At 35.4% G+C, this 25,404-nt stretch overlaps 2 protein-coding genes across 2 annotated transcripts in view; one reads left to right on the top strand and one right to left on the bottom strand.

The window, feature by feature from the left end:
• Window positions 1–25,404, bottom strand: part of LOC111511015 (intermembrane lipid transfer protein Vps13) — a 1,108,316-nt gene that overhangs the window by 367,532 nt on the left and 715,380 nt on the right. Inside the window, 1 exon segment of the mRNA XM_074170346.1 lies at window positions 11,067–11,228. Within this exon segment, the coding sequence (XP_074026447.1) occupies window positions 11,067–11,228 (162 nt within the window).
• LOC141480408 (uncharacterized) lies at window positions 12,782–14,454 on the top strand. Its single transcript, XM_074170350.1, has 3 exons — window positions 12,782–13,307; window positions 13,367–13,588; window positions 13,645–14,454. Exons 1-3 carry the CDS (start codon window positions 13,248–13,250, stop codon window positions 14,290–14,292), a joined length of 930 nt encoding a protein of 309 aa, XP_074026451.1. The 5' UTR covers window positions 12,782–13,247; the 3' UTR covers window positions 14,293–14,454.

Below are 25,404 nucleotides of genomic sequence, written 5' to 3'. Positions count from 1 at the left end.
GCTTCGTGAGGGCTTATGATATCATCATTATCCCTGAACGGATAATATCCCAACCCCTTGACTTTACTGAAAATTTCTTGAACCACTTGATATTTAGGTTGATACAATGATTTTGAATATACGTAGATATTTTCAAATTTGGCGCCATTCGGGTGGAATAGCAATGTTAAGATAGCGTTTGTCTTTCCGCAACCACTCGGCCCACAAATTATTATTGCACGAAACGAATTGGGTAATAATATACCATGCTTCCCAACTACACTACTATTGTTGACTTCATTCAAAAAGTCTGAATTTTCAATAAGTAATAACTTGTCTTGTTGAACGACTTTCATGATGTGATGCTGGATAATGAGTGCGCTACGGTTATGAATAAAAACATCACAGTCATCACCCAATCATTCTCAATGTTGACTTACTCCGGTGCAGGTGTCGTCAATTCGATTATCAATAAGCTCCCGTTCGAATTACATCTACCTGGTTATCAGTTTTGCGGACCAGGCACCAAATTGAAAAAGAGATTGGAACGCGGTAACACCGGTGTAAATCCTTTGGACGAATATTGTAAAGATCACGATATCGCGTACTCCCAAAGCGACTCATTAGAAGACCGTCATAAAGCAGATCAAGTGTTAGCTTGGGAACGCGTTAAATTGAAAGACGCTAGATTTGGTGAAAAAGCTGCAGCTTGGCTCGTAACTACAACAATGAAAGCGAAACGTAAGCTCGGCATGGGGTTGTCCTTTCGACGTAATATGCTTCAAAAAATTACTAAAAATTGGAAGCCACATCCTACCAATATTAAGAAATCTAGTGCTTCGGCTTTACGAGCTGCTAAAATGGCATTGAGTCAAGCTGGAGGACGTAAGAACATACGGATACCTAGGATAATACCATTCGAAGCAAAATCTGAAGGAATCCTTCCCCTCATACCTAATTCGCTGCCCTTTCAGCTTTGGGTTCGTTGGCAGGTGGAGCAGGCGCTATCGCAAAAACCGTAATAGATGCTAAAAATGCCAAAAAGAAACTTGAAGAAGATCAACGCCACAATAAAGCTATGGAACATTTAGGTTCCGGTTTGTACCTACACAAAACACCTCGAGGATTTGGTCTGTTCCTAAAGAAACAACAGCAACGCAAAGGGCGAGGTCTTTACTTGAAAAAGCAAAAAAAACTCCTACTAAAGCTACCCCATAGAGCATTATACGATTCGGAAATTCAAAAATGTGCCCGTTAACTGAGAATTCCACATTTTCGTGGAGTCTTAAGCGTGACACGTTGCCAACTCGTGGTCCTCGACTGCGAGAATGTGCTGTATTGAACTTGGATTCTCGATTGAATAAAGGCACTCATTGGGTAGCTTACATTAAAAACGGCAATGCTGTACAATATTTGGATGGTTTCGGTAATCTCAAACCTCCAATGGAATTGGTCAGATATTTTGGAGGGGGTATAACGATTACATATAACAATGATCAGTATCAAAATTTTGACCAGAGTAATTGCGGAAATCTGTGCCTACAGTTTCTGCTCCATAATGTCTGCAAAAATGGTTGGAGATAAATCTTTGCGAGATTTAACCGATGCTGAATTGAAAACTTTATCGATCGACTATTTGATTGAGAATGCTAAACCTTGGGAATTATTGGATGTTTGGCATAGATTACCAAAGGACTACCAACATCGATTTGCTTTGCAGATTCGTTTACCATGTTTCATCCATTACCGACATGAGGTACCACCACCTACATCAGCTGCGTCATCGCTACAAAAAGCAATGTATTATGGTCCTGTGAGTTCGCAAATAGAATGTTATTATTGTAGAAATGAATGATTTTTATGTAAAATGTTGTTGTTGTTGTTTCAATCATTATTTAAGGAGATGTCATACTGACATTATATCAGTCATGTCTATGATATTAACGCTAACGAGTCGTTCTTCGACGCTCTCCATCGATTTCAATCCACCCATTCGATTAGATTCTGATTCTGAATATACTTTGGCTTTGCTCAGTTTCCATTCGTACAACAGTATACCCAACATTGAAGAAGGTACGAAATTCTACTACTATGAAAACGCTGACGAAACTAAACAGAAAAGCATCGATATACCTGTTGGATCTTACGAAATTGGTGACATTGAAGAATTAATAAACAAATACATCACGCCTAAAACGTTCAAGGAAAACCCTGAGGATTTTTTCTATCTGAAACCGAATAATAATACGCTGAAAAGTGAAACATTCTGTCTGAAGCACTCGATTGATTTCCGACCTGCAAATAGCTTGGCTCACATACTGGGCTTTTCATCTACTCTTCTCAAACCAAACTTACATCACGAATCCGATCTACCTGTGGATATCATTAAAGTACGCACCATACACATAGATAGCAACATTACGTTTGGAGCCTTCTACAACGACACACCGACTCATACGATATACGAATTTGCTGTTGGTGTTGATCCGGGGTATGCAATTGACGAAATACCTAATCACCCCATTTACCTACCTATTGCACATAGAGACGAAATAAACAATATCACGCTACGAGTGCTCGACCAACATTCTAGGCTCATTGATTTCCGAAACGAAGAAATAATAATTCTTTTGGAATTGAAGCGGAAGTATGGTGCTGACTATCTATAAAAATAATACACCTCCATACCCCAAGTCAGTCTTCACCAAGACCTTCACTAGTCGACAACTATTGACAACGGAAAATAAATTGTTTCTGGAATCTCTTGGTTATCATGTTGTCCGATCAAGTGTTCAACATTTTCCGAAAACCGCAAATCGATGAGTCCATACAAAAGATAGAATGGCGGACCTACTATCCATATGTCAAATCTTTTCGCAACAACGATGCTATTGAAATCAACATCAATCAATCTGATGCCTACGATGATTTGTACGATAGTCTGCTGTTCATTAGTGGAAAAGTTGAGAAGACTAAAGGGGACGGTAAGGTGTCATTCGTAAACAATACTGGTGCTTTCATGTTTCAATCTGCTAGTTATGAGCAGAGTGGTAAGGAATTGGAAGCAGTTCGTGAACTTGGAATTGTTAGTACCGTTAGAAGCTTTCTCATCTACACCGACGAAGATATCAAACACTTGGCCACCACCGGTTGGACTTTTCCCAACAATACAGGCGTCATCAACACAACTCATCTAACATTCAACATGCTCATACCCATCAAGCATTTTTTGAATATCTTCAACGATTATCAGTGTGTTTCCTACGGTAAACATACCATTCGATTAATACGAGCTGGAGATGATAGCAACTGTTTCAAAATAGAAGAGACTCCTGCTGCACTAACACCGAAAATGGAAGTTAAATTGGAAATTGAAAATATCGAACTGAAAGTTAAACGACTCTTTCCGCATGATCAAATTAAATTGCAACTTTTGAAAGCTATCCAAGCAGACACTCCTATTCTCATACCGTTCAGAAAATGGGAATTTCATATGCTGCCTGCTCTCACACAAGGTGCAAAAAATGAAATATGGGCCGTGAAGACTTCTTCGTTCCTCGAAAGCCCTCGCTATGTAATTGTATGTTTCCAAAAAAATCGTGACTACACTAAAGTCAACAATGATCCAACAATATTCAATCATTTGAATATTACCAATATAACGCTCACTCTTAACGGTGAGAATTAAAATATGCATTTGAATTTTGCAAAGGGGAATTTTTCGCAAGCTTATTTCAACTACTCACAATTTGGTCTCAGCTACAAAATGACCAATCAACATAATCCTCTTCTCACTTCCACCGTCTTCACGGACAAAGCTCTCTTTGTCATCGATTGTTCCAGAAGGGATGAGAGCATCAAAAGTTCCAGTGTTGATGTAAAACTTGAAATCGAAACATCCGAGGGATTTCCTCAAAATACTAGAGCCTATTGCATAATTGTGCACGACACTGTCATAGAACACCTCCCACTCAGCGAAATTATTAAAAAATGGAACTGAACATGTGATTTTGCTTCAGTATCAATCGAAGAGTCAACATGAGAATAGCTGTTGTAGATATTCAAGGCTTCACCGTCGAGCAAAAATTCCATCCTAAAGAAATAGCCATTAGGATTGGAATTTAGTGTAGTAACTTTTTATTGCTGCCAAACACACCATTTTCCAGTTTGAGTAAAGAAGATCGTCGTACCGCCTGTTACTTGGAGCGAAACATTCACGGTTTGAGGTATTCCTCTGGCTTTGTGGAATATAATCAATTGGATGCCATCCTCATGGAAAATCTACAAGGTGTCAATGTCATTTATGTGCGAGGACATCAAAAACATGACTTTCTAACTGAAAAATTTCACGAGATGAATATATCGACACGCGTTGTGAATTTGGAGGGCTATGACAATACAACATGGATGGTTCCCACATTCGACAACAACGAAGGTGTCTCAACGTAGATTTTTTATACAAATGGATTTGTGATATATTACCAAAATAAAAATGTATAATAAATTTCCAAATTATTCCTTCTTTTTTATCTAACCTCACCGCCTTATGATACCCTCAACAAAAATTAGATAACGTATGCAAAACGGTCGAAAGCGCACGAAAAACGATCGAAAGCGCACGAAAAACGACCGTAAACGCACGTAAAACGATCGAAAACGTACGAAAAACTATCGTAAGCGCACGAAAAACGATCGAAAACGCACGGAAAACAACGTATTTTGAAATGTCATTGTCGAATACTTTGCTCTCCCATTGCCCTCACGTTGAGTCCACAACGCTTAACCTCTCGACACTTTTGAATCTCCTCTTTCTCCTGATGATGCTAACTTGGTTAACAAAGATACGAGACGTAGTGCCCTTTTTGCATGTTGGAATGCTAGACTTCTGTTGAACCGACATGTTTTTTCTCAAATATATTTTGACGCACCCTGTAAACTTCGACGTCATGTTTGTTTTCAATGATGTATTTTGAGACACCCCGTATACAATGACGGATTGCAGGTTGTCATATTTTTTTAAAAATCTGATTCATTATTATAAAATATATCATTTTCGCGCTTCCAATTTTCGTCGAGTAGTTCACAATTAATTCCAAAACCGGCAACGCTACATTACTCCATAAACATTGATTTATTGTACAACTGGCAACGCCGAACCTGCCATGCTGGCATGTATTGACATTTGACAGATGCAGTCTTATGAGTCTAGTGTTTACAGTGCCCTTCTTCAACCAATAGATAGTTCAGCTAGTGACTCATAGATGACTCTGTGTATTCTATAACTTAATTTTCAAACCGGCAACGCTACATTACTCCATAAACATTGATTTATTGTACAACTGGCAACACCTGCTTGCACTAGCAACCGGTAAAACCTCGATCTCCATCTCTCTTTGCATCGATTACGTCACACGCGCCTCTCGCTCTTACACACACATACACATCTTTACATGAAATATTAATTATTTCCCAAATCTAAGTATATTTTCCTATCTTCAGTATGATAATGACGATTACATTCTATGGAAATAAAAAAAAATGCTGTCAAGTATAATGAATGAGTCAATTTCGGTCCCGACAAAACTAACGCTATAAATACCCAACATTCGCAGTTAACTTCAATATCTTACGATGGTGTAGAGGCTAAGGACAATGTCTACGGCGCGGACGATCCAGGTTCGAATCTCATAACTATAAACTTTTTTTAATTAAAATCACGTGACTGAAGGGGCCGAGGGAGCTGATAGGTTAGGTGGAGTACCAAGGGGGCCGATAGGTTAGGTGGAGTACCAAGGGGGCCGAGGGGCGGAGTTCCACGACCAAATCGCTACGATACTCGTTCCATCCTGCGTCGATTTCGATTACGTTTCCCCCCACTCCCAAGTGTGCCAGAATCGGTGTTGTTCATCTACTGCACTCGCAATGGTTATGCTTATGAATCTCCAAGGATTCAAAATAATTGAGTTTGCAACCCTTCCTTGCATAGTGCAAAATTTCCGTATTGTTTAGATTCGGGAACTTGTGGTTGCATCCCAGAATGGTTTGAAAACGTTGAGTCATTTTCACGTAGTCTAAAGGACCTTTCATGTTCAGCATACCGTTTTGATAAATTTTGACCATATTGTCCCATATAAACACTATTACACTGCGGACACTTAGCTTATGAACTCTAGATTTCTCAATCTTCCCCACTTTATCTTTGGCATTACAAAATAATGTAGCTAATCTAAAACTTGGGATGGTAATGTTTGTATAGCTAGGTTTTCTGAATTCATTGAATTCAAATTTATTCTGATGGTGTGTAATAGTCAAGTCTAAGAAATTAATGTTTCTCTATCTCTGTTTCGAGTGTGAACTGAATGTTTCTATTCAGATTATTCATAAATGTCATAAATTGGTTCAGCTATCAAGTAGTATCTCTGAACCAGGCAAGAATATCGTCTACATATCTACCAAAAATTAATATGTTTTTTACCCAGGTCGAAATTCACAATAGTGGTCTCCAAGCTGTTTCATTAATATGTCTGCTAAAAGTGTACTGAGGGGTGAGCCCATTGGTGAACCTGAATCCTGTTTATAAAATTTGTTGTTGAACTGTAGGTAACTCTGATTCAGGCACACATTAAAAGCTGTCGAAATTTCAAAAGAAGTGATATGGTCTATTTTGGCCCTCATTTTAGATATATTAGATGAAGCCAGTACAAAGGTATTACACGACAGCTGAACCAATTTATGACAGTCATGAATAATCTCAATAAAAAAATTTAGTTCACACTCAAAACAGAGATAAAGATACAGATACATTTCTTAGACCTGACATTACTATACCCAAGTGCCAGGTTATCTACATTCCTTTTTATTGCCAAAGATAAAGTGGACAAGATTGAGAAATCTGGAGTTCATAAGCTAAGTGTCCGGAGTGTTTATGTGGGACAATGTGATCGAAATCCATCAAAACGGTATGCTGAACATGCTGAAGGACCTTTCATGAAAGGTCCTTCAGACGATATAAAATTGACTCGACGTTTTCGAACTATTCCTTGGGATGCAACCATACGTATACACATTGTCACAGGTAAACAAAATACAGGTACTCAATCAAGTTAAGTTTAGTGTTTGTGCAAACGAAATATTTCATTTTCTTTCAATTCGAAATATGAAATATCATTTGTAGTACAAGATTTCGTATTTTTTTGTTGTAGATGGATCTAAACAAAATTAACGAAATTTCTTTTGTCGTCACAGAGAAGAAACCTGTGGAGAAACTACAGAATCTTTGGTTAGGAAAGCCGCAGAAAATTTTCTGAGCCCGAATCGTGCAGGCTAAATTTGGAAAGGTTTTACTGCTCGAGTTTCTACCGCAGAGAGTTACAAAGACCTACGAATCATTTCGAAAGAGAAAAATACGGCATCGTGTTCAGAGGGCTGATCAATACAGAGAAACCCAATCCTGCAACATCATTCGAGATTGTAGAAAATTAAGATTAGTACTGTTGTTTTTCATTTGTTTTTTCTTTGTATGTGGTAAGATGTGATTTGAAATTAAATTTTCTTCTTCATTTCCAGATAGTTATATACCCTCCGCCACTCAGTGCAACAGAAGTATTTTTCATCAAGCTTCCCTTCGAGAATCATCGCCGTTCTTCATTTCACCACATTTCACCAAGGTTCGAGTTTCTTATAGTCCATCTACCGAGTAGAACTTCAAGTTTCCGTTTGCAGCGTTCAGCAAGCATTCATTTATGTATTCGTCTCAGGAAAACTTTTTATTTGGAAGTTGAAAGTGGTGTTTAATCAGTTGAAATGGAGACTAAACAGTGAATTACTGACTAAAAAGTAACGAAAACTTATTCCCGTTTTTGTGGTATCCTTCGGTTTAATTGTATTTGAATTTGTTGACAATACAAATATTTAAACCGGTTGAGTTTAATTGTATTATTTATGACTTTGTCTACAAGATGTAGTTCTTCAGACAATAAAGTATATTTGATTGATTGATTGATTGAGTTGAGGTTCGAGTTTCTTATAGTCCATCTACCGAGTATAACTTCAAGTTTCCGTTTGCAGCGTTCAGCAAGCATTCATTTGTGTATTCGTCTCAGGAAAACTTTTTATTTGGAAGTTGAAAGTGGTGTTTAATCAGTTGAAATGAAGACTAAACAGTGAATTACTGACTAAAAAGTAACGAAAACTTATTCCCGTTTTTGTGGTATCCTTCGGTTTAATTGTATTTGAATTTGTTAACAAATCAAATATTTAAACCGGTTGAGTTTAATTGTATTATTTATGACTTTGTCTACAAGATGTAGTTCTTCAGACAATAAAGTATATTTGATTGATTGATTGATTGAGTTGAGGTTCGAGTTTCTTATAGTCCATCTACCGAGTAGAACTTCAAGTTTCCGTTTGCAGCGTTCAGCAAGCATTCATTTGTGTATTCGTCTCAGGAAAACTTTTTATTTGGAAGTTGAAAGTGGTGTTTAATCAGTTGAAATGAAGACTAAACAGTGAATTACTGACTAAAAAGTAACGAAAACTTATTCCCGTTTTTGTGGTATCCTTCGGTTTAATTGTATTTGAATTTGTTGACAAAACAAATATTTAAACAGGTTGAGCTCTAAAACAAGGAGATTGCGGTTGCTGTATTTTTCAATATTGAAGGAGCATTTGACAATGCACTACCTGAATCTATAGGCTCAGCCCTGGCTGGAAAAGGCATAAAATCGATCGTAATTGGATTACCAGGGTCACCAGGGGCCTTAAGGTGGAGTGCTATCTTCTCTTCTGTGGTCACTCCTGATGGATAGTCTGCTTGATGTCCTCATTAGAAGCGAACTAGAATTCTTTCAAGCCCTATTGGATGATTTTAAGAATCTTGATGAAAAAAAATTGCTGTATTGTAATATTGTTTGAAGGTATATTTATTGAGGTCTTCCGCACGTATACAGTGCAGCCCGTAATCCGATTTTTTTATTTGGATTCGCATGCGCAAATTCAAATGACCGAAAACCTGATCTCGAAGATGAGATTTTTGATTGGTACATTGTATCACGATGTCTCTGCATTCTGTTTGATATTTTACCTACCCATTACATGTTCAGATAGGTTATTATTATTATTACTGTTTGTTTGAGGTGGTTGTCAAGCTATTTGTGTTTTTACCAAATATTTATTCCGATTTCATAATATCATAGATTTTATAGCTATTGATAACAATTATCAATATTTAAAGACATGTTAATTAGTTATGGATATTATATTACCACTGAAAAACCTACTAGAATAGCCGTTCTCTGTGAATCATGTCAAAACAATATTCTGGTAAAGGATAAAATCAGCTATTACTCAACAGAAAATCATTCCTTATGCATCCCAGATCATCAACATATACAGATGCTGGCCTTTAGTGTGAATAACTGCCATCGAAATAAAACACAGCACATTCTCAAGAGAATTCAATAATAAGGATTGAAAACACTTTTGAGCTCAGTTAGTCTTCGGGAAACTACCGCTAATAAAAATTCGGATGATTTTTTTGGTACTATTAAATATCACTTTCCTTTAAAAATGCGGTGGTAATACAAAAACATGTACTAATGACTAATTTATTATGGCTGAGTTGGTAAGTGAAACCAGAGCCCATAAACAAAACTTTTATGATCCAAACACCGGCAGTGCTAATTCAACCCGCCAAGGTTTCATCAGTAGTGCTGAGCTAAACCATGAATGCCATGTTGGATGGAAATGAAATACCGACGTGTTCGAAATGCAAGGAAAAGAGAAAATGTAAAAAGTCTCTATCAATCCACAAGTTACCCCATATTTTAGTAATTCATTTAAAAAGATTCTTTCCAACGGAAAGATTCAGAGTCGAATTAAATGTTGTCATCGAATTTTCTCTAGAAGGATTGGATATGGACAATTTTGCAGCAAAAAATGTGCTACTTGTTGTTATAATTTATATGCACTTTCAAATCACAGTGGGACTACTTACAGAGGGCATTATACAGCATATTGCAGACACCCGTATACTGGCACGTGGCACAATTTCAACGATTCACACGTATCACCAATTTCACCAAAATCAATTGTGAGTGGAGAAGCATACGTCCTCTTTTATGAGAAGGATGGAACAAAATCGCATCTTTGAGATAACTGAGAAAAAGTTTCTTTGTGCAATTATTATTTATTTTTTGTTAAGTTCAAATAAAATAATCATTCATAGTGAAAATAAGGTGAAAAAGTAAATATTCTTTTTTAGCATTGGCAAAAAAATGGACTCAACTGTCCTTTAGAAAAAAACATGGTGTTGGATCACGAATGCTTTGGTTTTGAGCTATGCTTTCCTCTGAATGCTTTGCAGTGAAAGTTTGGAAAGCTTCGTTTACGAATCTTTGATATTTGTGGATTAATTCTTCTGTCGATTTCACAGATGCCGTCTTCGTGAGAAGAGATCTCATCGCCGTTTATGTGTTGGTAGGATGAAAAAATAATGAGTTCATAGATATAATAAAACACACATATTAACATTGCCTTACGGGAATTGCTTATGAGCGGGGTTATTATCTTGCAGAGACCAATATTGTTAAATATTTTTTACAGTAAAACCTGGAGATTCTCAGCGATGATTCTGAACCTCAAATGAATCCATTATGAGTGATTATTTCAGAATAGAAGATCATAAAACAGTCATCAGACCGATCCGGGCAGGCTGGGTCTAATAACTGTGGATAAGCAAATACACAACCAACTGTTGAGTCAAAAGATGCTTCATAACACCTTATTCCACACCTTATTCCATACCCTCATAGAAATAATTTGAGATTCAGTTTCAACAGTATCATATATCAGTACAACTGCTTACCGCTTGGCCTCAGTTGTGCGATACCGGTCAAAATTGTCCGAACTAATCACCAGTTTTATAAATGAGTTGATTCCAGTTGCATATTCAGATGATTTCCTCTTTTTGGGAGTTTCGAACCCAAAGCAAATGTCAAGTTAGAGAATTTGCAAAATTATTTGGTAGGTATTCTTTCACTCACAGACGAAACTATTGAATTTCTGTCGAAAATTTTATTTAGACTTACCTGCAGTATACTCCTCAACGTAATAATCGTAACTCCTTCCTCAACTCTTATATCGCTTATAATACCCCAGTTATCATGATTATTACTTCGAAAATTGAGTGAGAAGAATTTTTTATCGGCCCTCATTACTGGTAACGTCAAGTTGCAATTCTTACGGTTGACCTATAAAAACAAACTGGATTATTTTCACTACATCTGAATACCAACAATTCAATAATGATAATGATAATGATGAGTACTATTGTTTAAATTACCACCAATTTATTGTCGGTAATTACAAATCACAAAAAACATATGTTGTTTATAATTTATCATCTGAATAAATGGAATATTATACACCCCTTTCTGCATTTAATTAGAATCAATAAAATTAGAAATATGAAATAACAATTATATTAAGCAAAAAACCCCGAACTGAAATAACAATGAACTATAGTACAAGCAACAATTGAAAATTGAAAAATCAACAAAAAAATTGAAATTGAGATGAAATTTAAATTGAAATCAAAATTAATTAAAATTAAAATTGAAATTAAAATTGACATTGACATTGAAGATTAGAGATTGAGATTTACATTTTAATTTTAATTCAAAATTAAAATCGAAATCAAAATGAAAATGAAAATGAAAATCAAAATTAAATTAAATAAAAATCAAAATCGAAATCGAAATCGAAATCGAAACTCCCGCCAAAAGGTCAACTCCCGCCAAATGGTCATCTCCCGCTAAATCAGTGAAGCGGTGTGAGGGATGAGGGTATAGGTGACATCACTCGAATGATCTATACATAGTCATCTCTCTGAGGAAGTCCAGTCATCACCCGAAGACGATTGTGGATACTAACAATCGAAACGTCGTGAAGTAACTGGGCTTAACATCTTTCAATTTTTAATTTTCATTTCTTGTTAGTTGTTCAATTTTCAGTTGTTGCTTGTATTTTATTTCATTGTAATTCCAGTTGAAAGTTTTGTGCTTGATATAATTGTTATTTTCAGCAAATTGTTCTAGTTTTATTGATTATTTCAGGGATTTGAAAGCATTTCATATGATATTAGACATTCGAAGTCCGAATTAATGAAATACACCATGAAACATTCTCAACCACCTTCAAACACACCCATTTCTACAAAACGAATGCGAAAACTAAAATGACTAAATATATATCCTATGATGCTAACTTGGTTATCGAAACGCACGTCGAGAAACTTGATCCAGTGTGAGAAAAGTGTTTTCAATAATTTTTTTTCAACTGTTCATGAAAAATAGACGTTTTTGTAAGTGACAACTAGAAACTCCTCTCTATTTTGAAAATAAAATGTGCTTCAAATGTGAAAGAATATTATAACACAGGAAGTTTTAACTTTTGATACACATCAATGATAATAACATCGACGTTTGAATAATTAGCTTAAACGTAAATAACCAATACCCGTCAACACTGTCAACCTTTATTTATAAGAATAAATATTTAAGAATCTACACAAGGAAACAAATCAATTATTTTTCAGGGATCATCGCTCTCCAGGCAATTTTTTCAAGTCCTTCGCAGTGTATTCTTACCAAAATAGAATTCCTAAGTTGTGGTGATTTTCTGTGAAACAGGAAATGCTACAAAAAATATTTGTATGACATTTCAACCACCACAATTCGACATTAACGCCAGGTCTAGCCTGATTCTGTTATACCCGGTATAATGTTATCAAGATGTTTCTAATAATAGTTATTTATGTATCAAGGGAATTAGGAGGGCCTTAATTACCGATGGCAAAGTTTGCGTCCCGAGGGCCTCTGGCCCGAGGGACAGCAATTGCCTGAGGTTATTAAGGCTCATTAATTCCCGTGGTACATAGATAATTTTATTTCTGACCGATTTCAATAAAATTTTGTTCATTTTTGAAACGGAAAAATGTACCAATTCATTACCTTCCCGGTATATTTGAATCAGGTACCGTTGATTATAGTAGAGTTTTCTTGTTGCTAGGTTGTTGCTATGTTACTTGTTTATAAACAGAACTTTGTTATCAAGCTGTGTTTGCGGTGAAAACGTGTTTTCTACCCCAAATATAATGGAGGATATTTTGAAAAAAACTGAACAAGCAAGAGAATCATTAATTCCATCGAAAAGTGAAGCCGTATACCAAAAAGATTACAAGATATATCTGGACTGGCTGACACGGAAAAATGTTATGCCATTTGTCAGATGTCACTGAAACTGTATTTCTGGCATATTTTCAAGAACTGGTAAGGAATTTTCTATGTTTTTCGGTAGATTTGGTAGTAATTGTGTTTATTCGTTTCAGTCAGAAACGTATAGTCCGAATTCTTTATGGACTAAATGGTCAATGCTAAAATCGATGGTGACTATACATGAGAAACGAGATATCACCAAGTTCAATGAACTACAGGCTTTTTTGAAACGGAAGAGTAAGAGTTATAAGCCGAAAAAGTCTGCTGTTTTATCTCCTAAAGATGTTATCAGATTCCTAAAGGACGCTCCTAATGATATTCATTTATTGCATAAGGTAATTTTTTTCTTATTTTCCTTTTTGTGTGTATTTATTTCCTTTTTTTGTTATAGGTTGTTTTGATTATGGGTTATTTTGGAGGATGCAGAAGTCAGGAACTTTTGAATATGAAGATATCGGATATAGAGGACCGGGATTCCGTTATGGTAGTGAACGTACCGGAAAGTAAAACTGGTGTATCGAAGAAATTTATAGTTGTGGATGAAAAAGAGTTCTCCGCTTTGCCTTTATTGAGACTTTATATGTCTTTGCGTCCTAAAGGTATTGAACGATTTTTTTTGAGCTTCCGACAAAATAAATGTACATCTCAGCCAATTGGAAAAAACATGTTTGGGAAAATCCCCAGCAAAATCGCAATGTATTTAGGATTGCCAAACTCATCTTCCTATACGGGACATTGCCTTCGTCGCACTTCTGCTACTGCTCTAGCCAATGCAGGAGCAACTATGACTAACTTAAAAAGACACGGAGGTTGGAAAAGTTCCACGGTGGCGGAGGGGTATTTGGAGGATAGCATCGAATTGAGAAATAAAACGGCGCGTATGTTGTCTACTTTGTCATCAGAAGAGGCAGGTACCTCGACTGTAGTGAACAGAAGCTCCAGCCATACAAAAGAAGAAATTGTTTCCAGTGGCGGAAGTAGTTTTCAGGGAACATTTCAAAATTGTACATTTATTATTTGTAATGACGTGAATAAATAAAATATGGTTCAGTTTTCATTTCTATTTATTTTTACTTGTGAAAGGTAGAGGGAATTATAAAATCTATAATGTCCCAAGGGAGTTATGACCTTCTTTATTGATAGCGTAACTATGACGATATAAGCTTATAATATCCCGGTCAGAAATAATAATAATAATAAACGTTTTCATTACTACAACCACACTATAAAAAAATAACAATATTGAGTTCTAATTACATATATAAAGTTATTGTAAAAGGCGAAGTTCAATTTTCGCAGCTACGCAAATAACTGCTACATTGTTCTTCTGTTAACATTATGTCAAATTAGCTCTGTGACTGAGGCTTCTGTGAGTATGATCACGAATCGCTCAATCTTCATTTAATTTGATAACAGTTTTTGAGATAAATCTCAGAATAATTGATTATCAATGGGATACTTGTTGGTAATGCGGAGAAAAGCAGATTGGACCCTAGTACCAAATTGGCGAAGAATGTACCCTCACATAAGGTGTACGGAATACCTACGGAGAGCGTTTGACAGAAATGACACAAAACAAAACTTGAACTTTCGTTTTGCGATATCTCAGTATGAGGACCGCCCACTCAAGAGTGATCATCTCGATAGAAACAAAAAAGGTACGTTTTCATGATTTTTCAGTTTAATTTCAGAAAATTAAGATCTGGAGTATTATTTTCTAAGGGGTTTTTGACTAGTTGTTCATTTGTTCATTCATAAAAAGTGGGTGATTTTATGTATTTATGTATTTTTATTTTTTCTTCGAAAAAGAATCGATGAAGGGGTATCAATAGCTATTGACAGAAATCGCTAATGCATTTTATAAGTGCATTGTGTCGATTTCATTCAGTATGTGATGATACTTTTTTATTCAGGATGACGAATTCTTTCGAATGGCGAAAAAAATCATCAAAAGTGAAAATCGCATTTTCACGAAAAAATGTGACTATGTCACGTCACTAACTGCAGTTCCCACGGCCCGAACAACGAGGAAGTGAGATGGAGATAGGATGGAAATGAGAGTCAAATAGGTGCTAGTGTGTTCATGAAAAAGGGTCGAAAAAGCTGAAAAATCGATATGTAATGAGTGTTTTTCCTTTAGAGTATATATTTTCAGGTAAATGCTGATTCATTTAAATGTCCAGTCTCTATCAAATAAAATTAACTTACTTGACATTTTATGTGATGAAAAAAAAACCAAACGTTTTGTGCATAACTGAGCATTGGTTAACAGAAGACCAACTAAATGTAATAAAAATTCAGGGCTTTAAGAAGCATTCTCATTTTTGCAGACAAAATATAAATACACATGGCGGAAGTGCCACCTATGTGAGAAATGATATTGCATTCCTCTGTAAAGAAATGAATTACATAAAACAACTCTCTACTGAACGCGTTCTAGAATGTTCAGCAATATCAATACAAAAAACAACTAGCATAATAACAATTTATAGGCCACCGGATGGCGACATAAAACTATTTTTCACTATACTGGACCAAATTCTACAGTTTTCAAATGAGAAGTTCGAAAAAACCATAGTGTGCGGTGACCTAAACATCAAAATGGATAACAAGGTAAACAATATAAACTACAAAAAACTCATAGACATTATGGAATGTTATCAGTTGAAGTCTATGGTAAATGAATACACCAGGGTTGTGACAACTACCAGAGGCACCAGCTGTTCATCAATTGATTATACAGTGCTAGTCAAAAGTCCCCTCCCCCCCTCGTATCTTTTGAACGGGTATACTTATAATAATGAAATTTGGAGTGTGGAAATAAACGGAAGTAGGCTTCTTAACTGGTCATAACAGGTGACGCAATAGTCATAAATGACGTCACAAGGCCACTGTGACCAAAAATTTTAAATGGGACCCTATGGCAAGTGACAGCTCGTTTGAAAGTTATTAAAAATACCTATTCAGTCATACCAATTTTGTTTGGGTTTCGGCTGATTTTGATTGATAAATTGAAGAAATACGAAAATTATAGTTTCGCATTTAATTAATAAAGATTTAAGAACCAGTTCTTATAATAAGTGTTCAAAATGTGCTCCATCTACTTTCTGGCAGTAATGCATCCTATTGCTAAACTCTTGTCGTACTCGTCCCAGTGTGTCAGCGGAAATTGCCCTACATTCTTCAACAATTCGTTGTTTCAGAATGGCAATACTGTCAGGTGCTGTAGCGTAAACCTTAGATTTCAAGTACCCCCATAGAAAAAAATCTAATGGTGTAAGGTCCGGTGACCGAGCTGGCCATTCGATCGAACCTCGTCGTCCAATCCATCTACCACGATATTCTTCATCTAGGTAACGTCTTACTGCACCGTAATAGTGTGCAGGAGCACCATCTTGTTGAAACGTTATTTCCAAGTTGTCGAATTCATCTGGATTATCTTCTAGAATTTCAAGAATTAACGCCTCAATATCAGTTTGTAACATCTCCAGATACAATTCACCGGTTAAGTTAGCATTGAGAAAAAGAGGCCCAACTATGTGGTTTCCCAAAATACCTGCCCAAACATTTACTTTTTCTGGAAATTGAGTATGTTTTTCACGAAAGATGTGAGGATTTGTGTCACTCCAATACCTCACATTTTGAGTGTTAACATTTCCATTGAGAAAGAAAGTACTTTCGTCACTAAAACAAATTGTCTGTATATAGCCTGGTTGTTGGTTCATTTTATCGGACATAGTTTCACAGAATTCTAGTCTTCGGTCGGGGTCATCATCTGAAAGTTGGTGCACCATTTTTAATTTGTATGGATGAAATTTGTTTTTAGCCAACACCCTATGTACTGTTCTTTGACTGACTTCACAGATAGACGCAACTTGGGCTGTGGAAGAAGTAGGGTTCACTACCATTTCTCCAAGTATGTCAATTTTTTTGTCATCACTAATTGTTGGTCGACCAGATCGTTTGGCATCTTGAACACTACCTGATGCTTCAAACTTCCGAAGAAGCTCCCTCAAATAAACCCTCGATATAGGGCGATCGGGGTACCTCTCATTAAACAGTCGTTCCGCTGCATGGAAATTGTTTCTACATTCACCAATTATTAAGATAGCTGCTACTTTGTCGGCTACAGTACGTACCATTTTGCCTATGTAAACACTTAAACGTCTCGTTAAACAATAGCTTAGGTAAATTTTCAAGGTATAAACACTTTTGACAAGTTGATAATTCAAACACATCAACCTTTTTGACAATGAACCAGAGGCGTACTTTAAAATCTTTATTAATTAAATGCTAAACAATAATTTTCGTATTTCTTCAATTTATCAATCAAAATCAGCCGAAACCCAAACAAAATTGGTATGACTGAATAGGTATTTTCAATACCTTTCAAACGAGCTGTCACTTGCCATAGGGTCCCATTTAAAATTTTTGGTCACAGTGGCCTTGTGACGTCATTTATGACTATTGCGTCACCTGTTATGACCAGTTAAGAAGCCTACATCCGTTTATTTCCACCCTCCAAATTTCATTATTATAAGTATACCCGTTCCAAAGATACGAGGGGGGGAGGGGACTTTTGACTAGCACTGTTATAATAACAAATACATCAAATAATGCCGAATGTAAGGTATTTGACCCGGGATTCTCTGACTATTATGCCCAAGAACTCACTTGGCAGACTTCAAATGATAACAACACAATTAACGAAAATTGCACCCAAAAACGAATAACAAACGAAAATACTATTTCCAACTTCAAACACTATTTCAATAAAGAACCACTGAATTTATCGACATCAGACGATATAAATATAGTCTACAAGTCATTTTGGGATCACGTGAGATACTGCTTCGAGATCACACATCCGTTGAAAAAAATTAAACTGAATACAAATGATACAGAAACAAATTTCATTATGTCTCGAGAATTGAAAACTGAATTTAATGAACTAAAATACCCAAATTGGCTAAGAAAGCAGCAGGATGAAAAGTTTGAATCAGAAAATAAATTTTTTTACAGCAATCTTTTATTGAATGCTGAGAACCCTACAAAAAAATTATGGGAGTTAGTGAATTTGAAACTAGACAAAAAGAAAGTCTTGCATAACGAAATCACCATCTGCTTAAATAACGAAATTAATGTAAATAAATGCCACATCGCAAACCTATTCGCAGATTACTTTGCAAACTCAGTAAATGATAAATATGCTGATCAAATGCCTAGTGTCGAAAATTGCACATTACCCGAAACTAATAGTAACTCATTCTTCTACAAACCATAATATGAACAGAACGAAGTAATGGACATCATTTCAAACCTGAAAAATAAAACCTCCTTAGGATATGACGAGCTACCAACAATGCTTATCAAAGCCTGTTGGAATGAATTCAGTTTATATATCATCAAATTATAAATATGACAATGAGAGTTGGTCATTTTCCAAATATTTTGAAAATATCAAAAGTATATAAAAAGGGTGACCCTCAACAAATTGAAAATTAAAGAGCAATCACGACATTGAGTCCAATAGCCAAAATAATTGAAAGAGGAATCTATATACGCTTAACACATTTTTTGGAGAAATATAACATTCTCTCGGGTAGTCAACACGGGTTTAGAAAAGGGTTATTTATCAACCCAAACTGCAACAACTGAGGTCACCCAGTATATATATATAGCAGTCTTGATATTGGTGAATATGTTCTCGGTATATTCTTTGATTTAACGCGGGCTTTCGATACGCTGAACCCAAACGTACTCGAAAGAAAACTGGAACGTTTAGGATTGCGGGGCCCTATTAAAGACTATGTAACGGAAAGGCAATTATATGTGAAAATTGGGAATGATCTCTCAAGCCAATATAATGTAGGTATTGGAACCCCTCAAGGGAGTATCTTAGGACCACCCTTATTTCTGTTGTACATAAATGACCTACCTGACTTCATTGAAGGCGGAAAGGTGTTTATGTATGCAGACGATACGACAATAATAGTGACGGGCTCTTCGCTGAGTACTCTTAATGTGAAAGTGACCTCAGTAGTGAACCAATTCTATGAATGGTGTGGTGAACCTACAAAAAACTATGTTCATTCAATTCAACAGTGCACGCAGTAATAAACCAAACCTTGTCAATCTGAATATAAACAACCATCAACATGAATTATCAAGCTCAACAAAATTCTTAGGCATACATCTCGATAATAACATAACGTGGATCGAACAAATAGATAACAAACTCAAAAAAAGCTGCTTTGCCTTCCTAACACTAAAAAAAATCTCTTCATGAATCATCTCTCCTGAAAGTATATTACTCTGTAGTCCACTCGACCTTATCATTCAACATAATCAGTTGGGGCCTTGCAACTGAATGGACTAGAGTCTTCGTTCTCCAAAAACGCATAATAAGAATTATATATAATATGAAACCTTTTGACTCATGCCGAGAAGTATTTGAACAAAAGGGTATATTGACATTTCCCTGCATATACATTCTAAATATATTACTGTATATACATACTAACAAAGATTGCTATGCTAGAAATGGTGATAGACACAGGTATGAAACAAGAAACAAAGATAACCTTCGCATCGAAAAATTCAACCACGCATATTATACAAAATCACCACAACATAATGGACTTACACTATATAATTATATATCAAATAATGTAAAATAATTATCGCACCCTCTCTTCAAGAAAAAAATTTAAAAAACGCTGACAATGAATGCTTTCTACAGCCTTGAAGAATTTGTGAACTATTGCAAAAGTACCTAATTTATGTTAATACTTGTATGTAAGTATGCCCCTGTATGAATATTGTACTTTCAAAATAATTTATTGAATTTCAAATTTTTTTAAAAATGATTTGCATAACATTAACAATGTGCTACTAAGTGTAATATGACTTGCCATATCCAAGCACAGCTTGGCTGTAAATGGTTAATAAAGAATCTGAATCTGTCATAGAGGCAAATTTAGGGTTTTCACCACGGCAGAAAGAATTTTTCTATAAAATGAGAGCATTTTTAGAATCTTTATCACTGTTTACTCTGGAGCGAACTATGTTATTTTATTTTACTGCACTCAGTGGGTCTTTCGTCGATTCTTGTTGAATAGTGATTTTTATTTGGATCTATTCAAAAGAATACATCATTTTGCTGCATTTTTGGTTCTTTCCAGAACCACATTTTGTGTTTTTCGTTGAGCCTATTTACGCTGTGTTATTTTTTTGTTGCAGAGACCTGGTACTATCGTCAAACTATGAGTCGTAATTTTGTCGAGAGTAGGATGCCGAGAAATACGTATCGTGAAGGCGGGTCAAAGTTGGGACTCCAGCGAGAGGACCTTGTACCGGAAACGGTACAAAAGTATTTCTTTGAAAATCAAAAATTATTACTTACTTGTATTTGGATAGCCTAGCGATTCTTGTTTTTGCACTAATGCGCCTTATACTCAAACTTTTAATGTATACTAAGCACAACTTATACTTTACGAACTGAACTAAACCGAAATAAAACAGCAATAATCCAACCTCAAACCTAGAAAGACACGATTACAACGTATTTCACGTACCACCACTGTCGAGTTGTTTCTGTACCGATATTGTGTTTAAGCGCATATCTCGGCTACTTGCAAGTTCCAACTTTTCGCTTCCTCCCGCCTGACCCTTGCACCCCTCAGAAACTGTTCATCAAGGGCCTGACAGTGTTAACCAGTCGTCGACCTTATAGAAGGATAAGTACGAAACATGCACACAATCGCGTTCATACTTTTGTAAGTACAATTGTTTATGTCTTTTGACGATTTAATCAACAATCTTGAAAATTTAAATTTAAATTCGCCTCCAACTGACTCACATTTACTTTAAACTCCTAGTTCTAGCCAAACCACCCATACACATACAACCAATTCTATAAATTCACCTCATAATCAATCAATAATAATGAATCAATTCAGAACAGAATACCTTAACTGCATACCTGAATTTGATGGTAACCCTAATGACCTCACAAGATTCCTTTCAGTTAGCGAATCAATTTTGACTCAGTTTTACGACAATGCAAACCCCAATAACTTCCAGAATATATTTTTGATAAATTCCATTATTTCCAAATTGAAGGGCAATGCCAAAACGTTAGTTAACATTCAAGGTGCGAAAGAATGAAGAGATTTGAAAGATATTCTTACTAGAAATTTTTCTGATCAACGAGATGAAGTTTGTCTCAATAGAGATCTTGTAATGATGACACAATCTAATGATGAAAATGCTTAAAGTTTTTACGATAGATGCCTTGATACCTTGAATTTTCTTTGTAGTTTTGTTAACGTTTATGAAACCACAGATGCCGATAAAGAACTCAAAAGAAGTTTATACCAAAATTTAGCTCTCAAAACGTTTTTATCAGGACTCAAAGAATCTTTAGGTACTACAATTAGATGCATGAAGAAGCCTAATTCACTCAACGAAGCATTACAGTACGTCATACAAGAAGAAAATGTACATTATTTAAAAAAAAATTGATAAAAACAGTACAAAATCTAATCCAACTGAAAGAATGCATCAACCTCAAAACCAATATTTCTCAACAACCTATTCGAACGCTCCCAATAACTTTTTTCGTAAACAAATGAACTTTCCATCACAACTAGTTCAGATACAGCAAAGACCAAGAAGTTAACTACAACAATATTTTACAAATGCACAAGTATTCGAACCAAAAAATTGTAATGCATTTGAACCAAAAAATGAATCTAAACTAAGACCTACCCCAATGAGTACGTCTACTAGAAATACTCAAACTCAACCTAATTCAGTGAATATATCATCAAGAAATCCTAATACTGTACAACATTCATATTTTCAAAATCGCGAAACGAAAATTTTGTAAGCGAAGAATTATTCGATACTGAAACAAATGATAGTGATAGTGACCAATATAATGAATATGACGAATTTTAAGAAATTAACCCTGAATGTCGAATTCAAATGATCAATAATGCAGAACAAACAGAAATAGTAAATATAAATTTTCATTAGGGGCCTGGGAACAATAAAAAAACCCTTAAATAATTTTATTCAACTCGTCAAACTCTAGTGAATTGTCATATATTGTTTTTCCAGAATACAATATCAAAATTCTGATCGACTCTGGTTCAACAAAGTCCCGAAATTGCTTTCAAATGTTTCTCAAACTTGATAAAAAACGACCCATTTATTGTGTCTACAGTATTTCAGAAATCTTCACATAAATAGAATACAAGCATTCCAGCATCTCAAATATTCAATTTACCAAAACCAATGAAATTAAAATTTTTCTTTTCAAATTTCACAATATTTTTGATGGTCTCATTGGTCTGGGTAACTTGAAAATCTCACAGGCCAGCATAAATTTTGATAAGGGATATTTATTGACCCCATTCTCGAAAATTAAGTTTCTGTTTCATAAGGCAAGCAATGAATTAAATCTGATTTCGATAGCACCTAGATCCGAACAAGTAATCAAAATAAAAACATCTATTTCTGAAGACGAAATGATATTTCTTTGAAGGTGAATGACAATGTTTCATGATGAATTTCACTAGTTCGGACTTCCATTGTCTAATATATAAAATGATTTGAAATCCCTGAGACACCTAAAAGAGAAGAATTAAAAAATGAATAGCTGAAAATAAAAATTATATTAGGCAAAAACCTGAAATGAAATAACAGTTAAATAAAAATAGAAAAATTGAACAAAAATTAAATAAAAATAAAGAAATGAAAAAAGAAAATAAAAATGCAAAGTTAAGAGATTCCAAGCCACGTTAGTTCACGACGTTTCGATTGTTGGTATCTACAATCGTCTTCGATGATGATTGGACTGATTCCTCCCAGAGATGACTATTTATGGGTCGTTTTTCATTTCTTTATTTTTGAATAATTTTTGTTCAATTGTTCTATTTCAACTTGTATTTTATTTCACTGTTATTTCATTTCAGGTTTTTGCTTGATATAATTTTTATTTTTAGCTATTCATTTTTCAATTCTTCTCTTTTAGGTGTCTCAGGGATTTCAAATCATTTTATATATTAGATAATGGAAGTCCGAACTAGTGAAATTCAACGCGAAATAATGATTCCGCATTATAAAATTCATAACTGCGAAATCTCGCAATGTCTCACTATCGCAAAACAAGGATATGCGCTGACAACTATTTTGAACAATAATACTAGTCCAGTGACATTAGACTTTTCCAATCCATTAACCATTTACCAGCAAAATACGACACCATATACGACGGACTGATGACGTACCGGTGTACACAAAATCTTATCGATATCCTTTTATCCATAAAAAGGAGGTCGAAGCCCAAATTAAATAAATGCTTGATTCTAAAATAATAAGGCCAAGTAATTCACCATGGTCATCACCTATATGGGTTGTTCCCAAGAAGGTTGACGCTACTGGCAAACAGAAATGGAGAATAGTCATCGACTATCGTAAACTTAATGAAAAGACGATTGACGATAAATACCCTCTCCCTAATATTTATGACCTACTCGATAAGCTGGGAAAATGTCAGTACTTCACGACATTAGACCTAGCTATCGGCTTCCACCAAATAGAGATGGAAGAGGAAAGGACATAGGACATTACGAGTTCCTGAGGATGCCATTTGGGCTGAATACGCACCAGCCACGTTCGAAAGCGTGCTAGATAACATCCTAAGAGGCATACTAAACGAAAAATGTCTCGCCTACCTAGACGACATCATCGTTTTCTCAACTTCACTCCAGGAGCACATGGAAAGACTTCGATGTGTATTCTAAAGACTAAGAGAATCGAATATTAAGATTCAATTCGGTGAGTCTGAATTTTCGAGAAAAGAGGTAGCCTATTTAGGACACATAAACTCCCGAAGGTGTCAAACCCAACCCTGATAAAAAAAATGCCATCAAAAACTTTCCATTACCCAAAACGGCAAAACAAATCAAAGCCTTCCTCAGACTGTTAGGTTACTACCGATGTTTTATTTCAAATTTTGCGAAAATTACAAAACCATTCACCAAATGTTTGAAAAGGGTGCCAAGATTGAGCACAATGACGAATTTTTGACTTGTTTGGAAACCTGCAGAAATCTTTTAATAAAAAAATCAATACTCCATTACCCTGACTTCACAAGAACGTTTAACCTGACCACAGACGCCTCCAATGTAGCTTTGGGAGCGGTCTTTCCACAAGGCCCTATAGATAAAGATCTACCGGTGGCTTTCGCGTCACGAACCCTCAACGACTCTGAACAGAAATATTCAGTAATCGAATAAGAATTTTTAGCCCTCGTATGGGCAACAAAATACTTTAGATCATACCTGTACGAACGAAAATTTAATACTATCACTGATCACAAACCACTTTAGTGGTTATTTTCATTGAAAGATCCACACTCAAAATTGATGAGGTGGAGAATCAAGCATGAAGAATACCAATTTTCAAAAATTTATGAGAAGGGGAAATTTAATACAAACGCGGACGCACTTTCCCGTATAGAAATTCATAAGGAAACCAGATCATTTTGGGATGAACTAGATGAAATAATAGTTGAATCCTTACGTCTGGGCAACCCAACCACTTCCTTTGGAATATAACCTGTACCAATAAGTAAACACGGACCAAAATTTGAACACTCCTATATATCAACCATCCAACGACATTCTAACGATTGGTGAACATGTACAGGACATAGACGACTTTTCCATGATTGTCAATATTGGTAATGACTACAATGACACAGTCAAAAATGCAAACGACTACCCCATCGAAAATAACCAACCACCTATCGTTAATGACCAACCATCTATCAAAAATAATCAATCAGTTAATGAAAATACTCGACCAATGATTGAAAACAACAACAAAACACTCCTGTCAACCAAGATAACGAAAACCATACCATCCACTCTAACACTGATCAACATCCCATTATAAACCTCCCAATTATAGATTACACAGTCAGTGTAAATCTAATTTTCATAACACCAATTCTCCATTCACCTGCAAAAACTAAAATAATAATTTTATTCGAAAAGAAAAAACGCATTGTAGTTCAGCTTTCAAAAAATAATTTTGTAAAGGATGTAATTGAGTTCATTAAGGAATATATTAGTCC

Source organism: Leptinotarsa decemlineata, unplaced genomic scaffold, assembly GCF_025532065.1.
Source record: "Leptinotarsa decemlineata unplaced genomic scaffold, Ldec_3_MD MMD2_P_RNA_scaffold_8, whole genome shotgun sequence".
NCBI classification, from domain to species: Eukaryota; Metazoa; Arthropoda; class Insecta; order Coleoptera; family Chrysomelidae; genus Leptinotarsa; species Leptinotarsa decemlineata.
Note: the sequence above shows the minus strand (reverse complement) of the source record. Positions and strands in the feature narration are given on the sequence as shown.

Bases quoted from the DNA above. Each gene is read 5' to 3' on its own strand.
- LOC141480408 (XM_074170350.1), top strand. From the start codon at position 13,248: ATGTTATGCCATTTGTCAGATGTCACTGAAACTGTATTTCTGGCATAT. The intron at 13,308-13,366 runs GTAAGGAATTTT...TATTCGTTTCAG, and splicing joins TGGCATATTTTCAAGAACTG to TCAGAAACGTATAGTCCGAA. The intron at 13,589-13,644 runs GTAATTTTTTTC...TTTTTGTTATAG, and splicing joins ATATTCATTTATTGCATAAG to GTTGTTTTGATTATGGGTTA.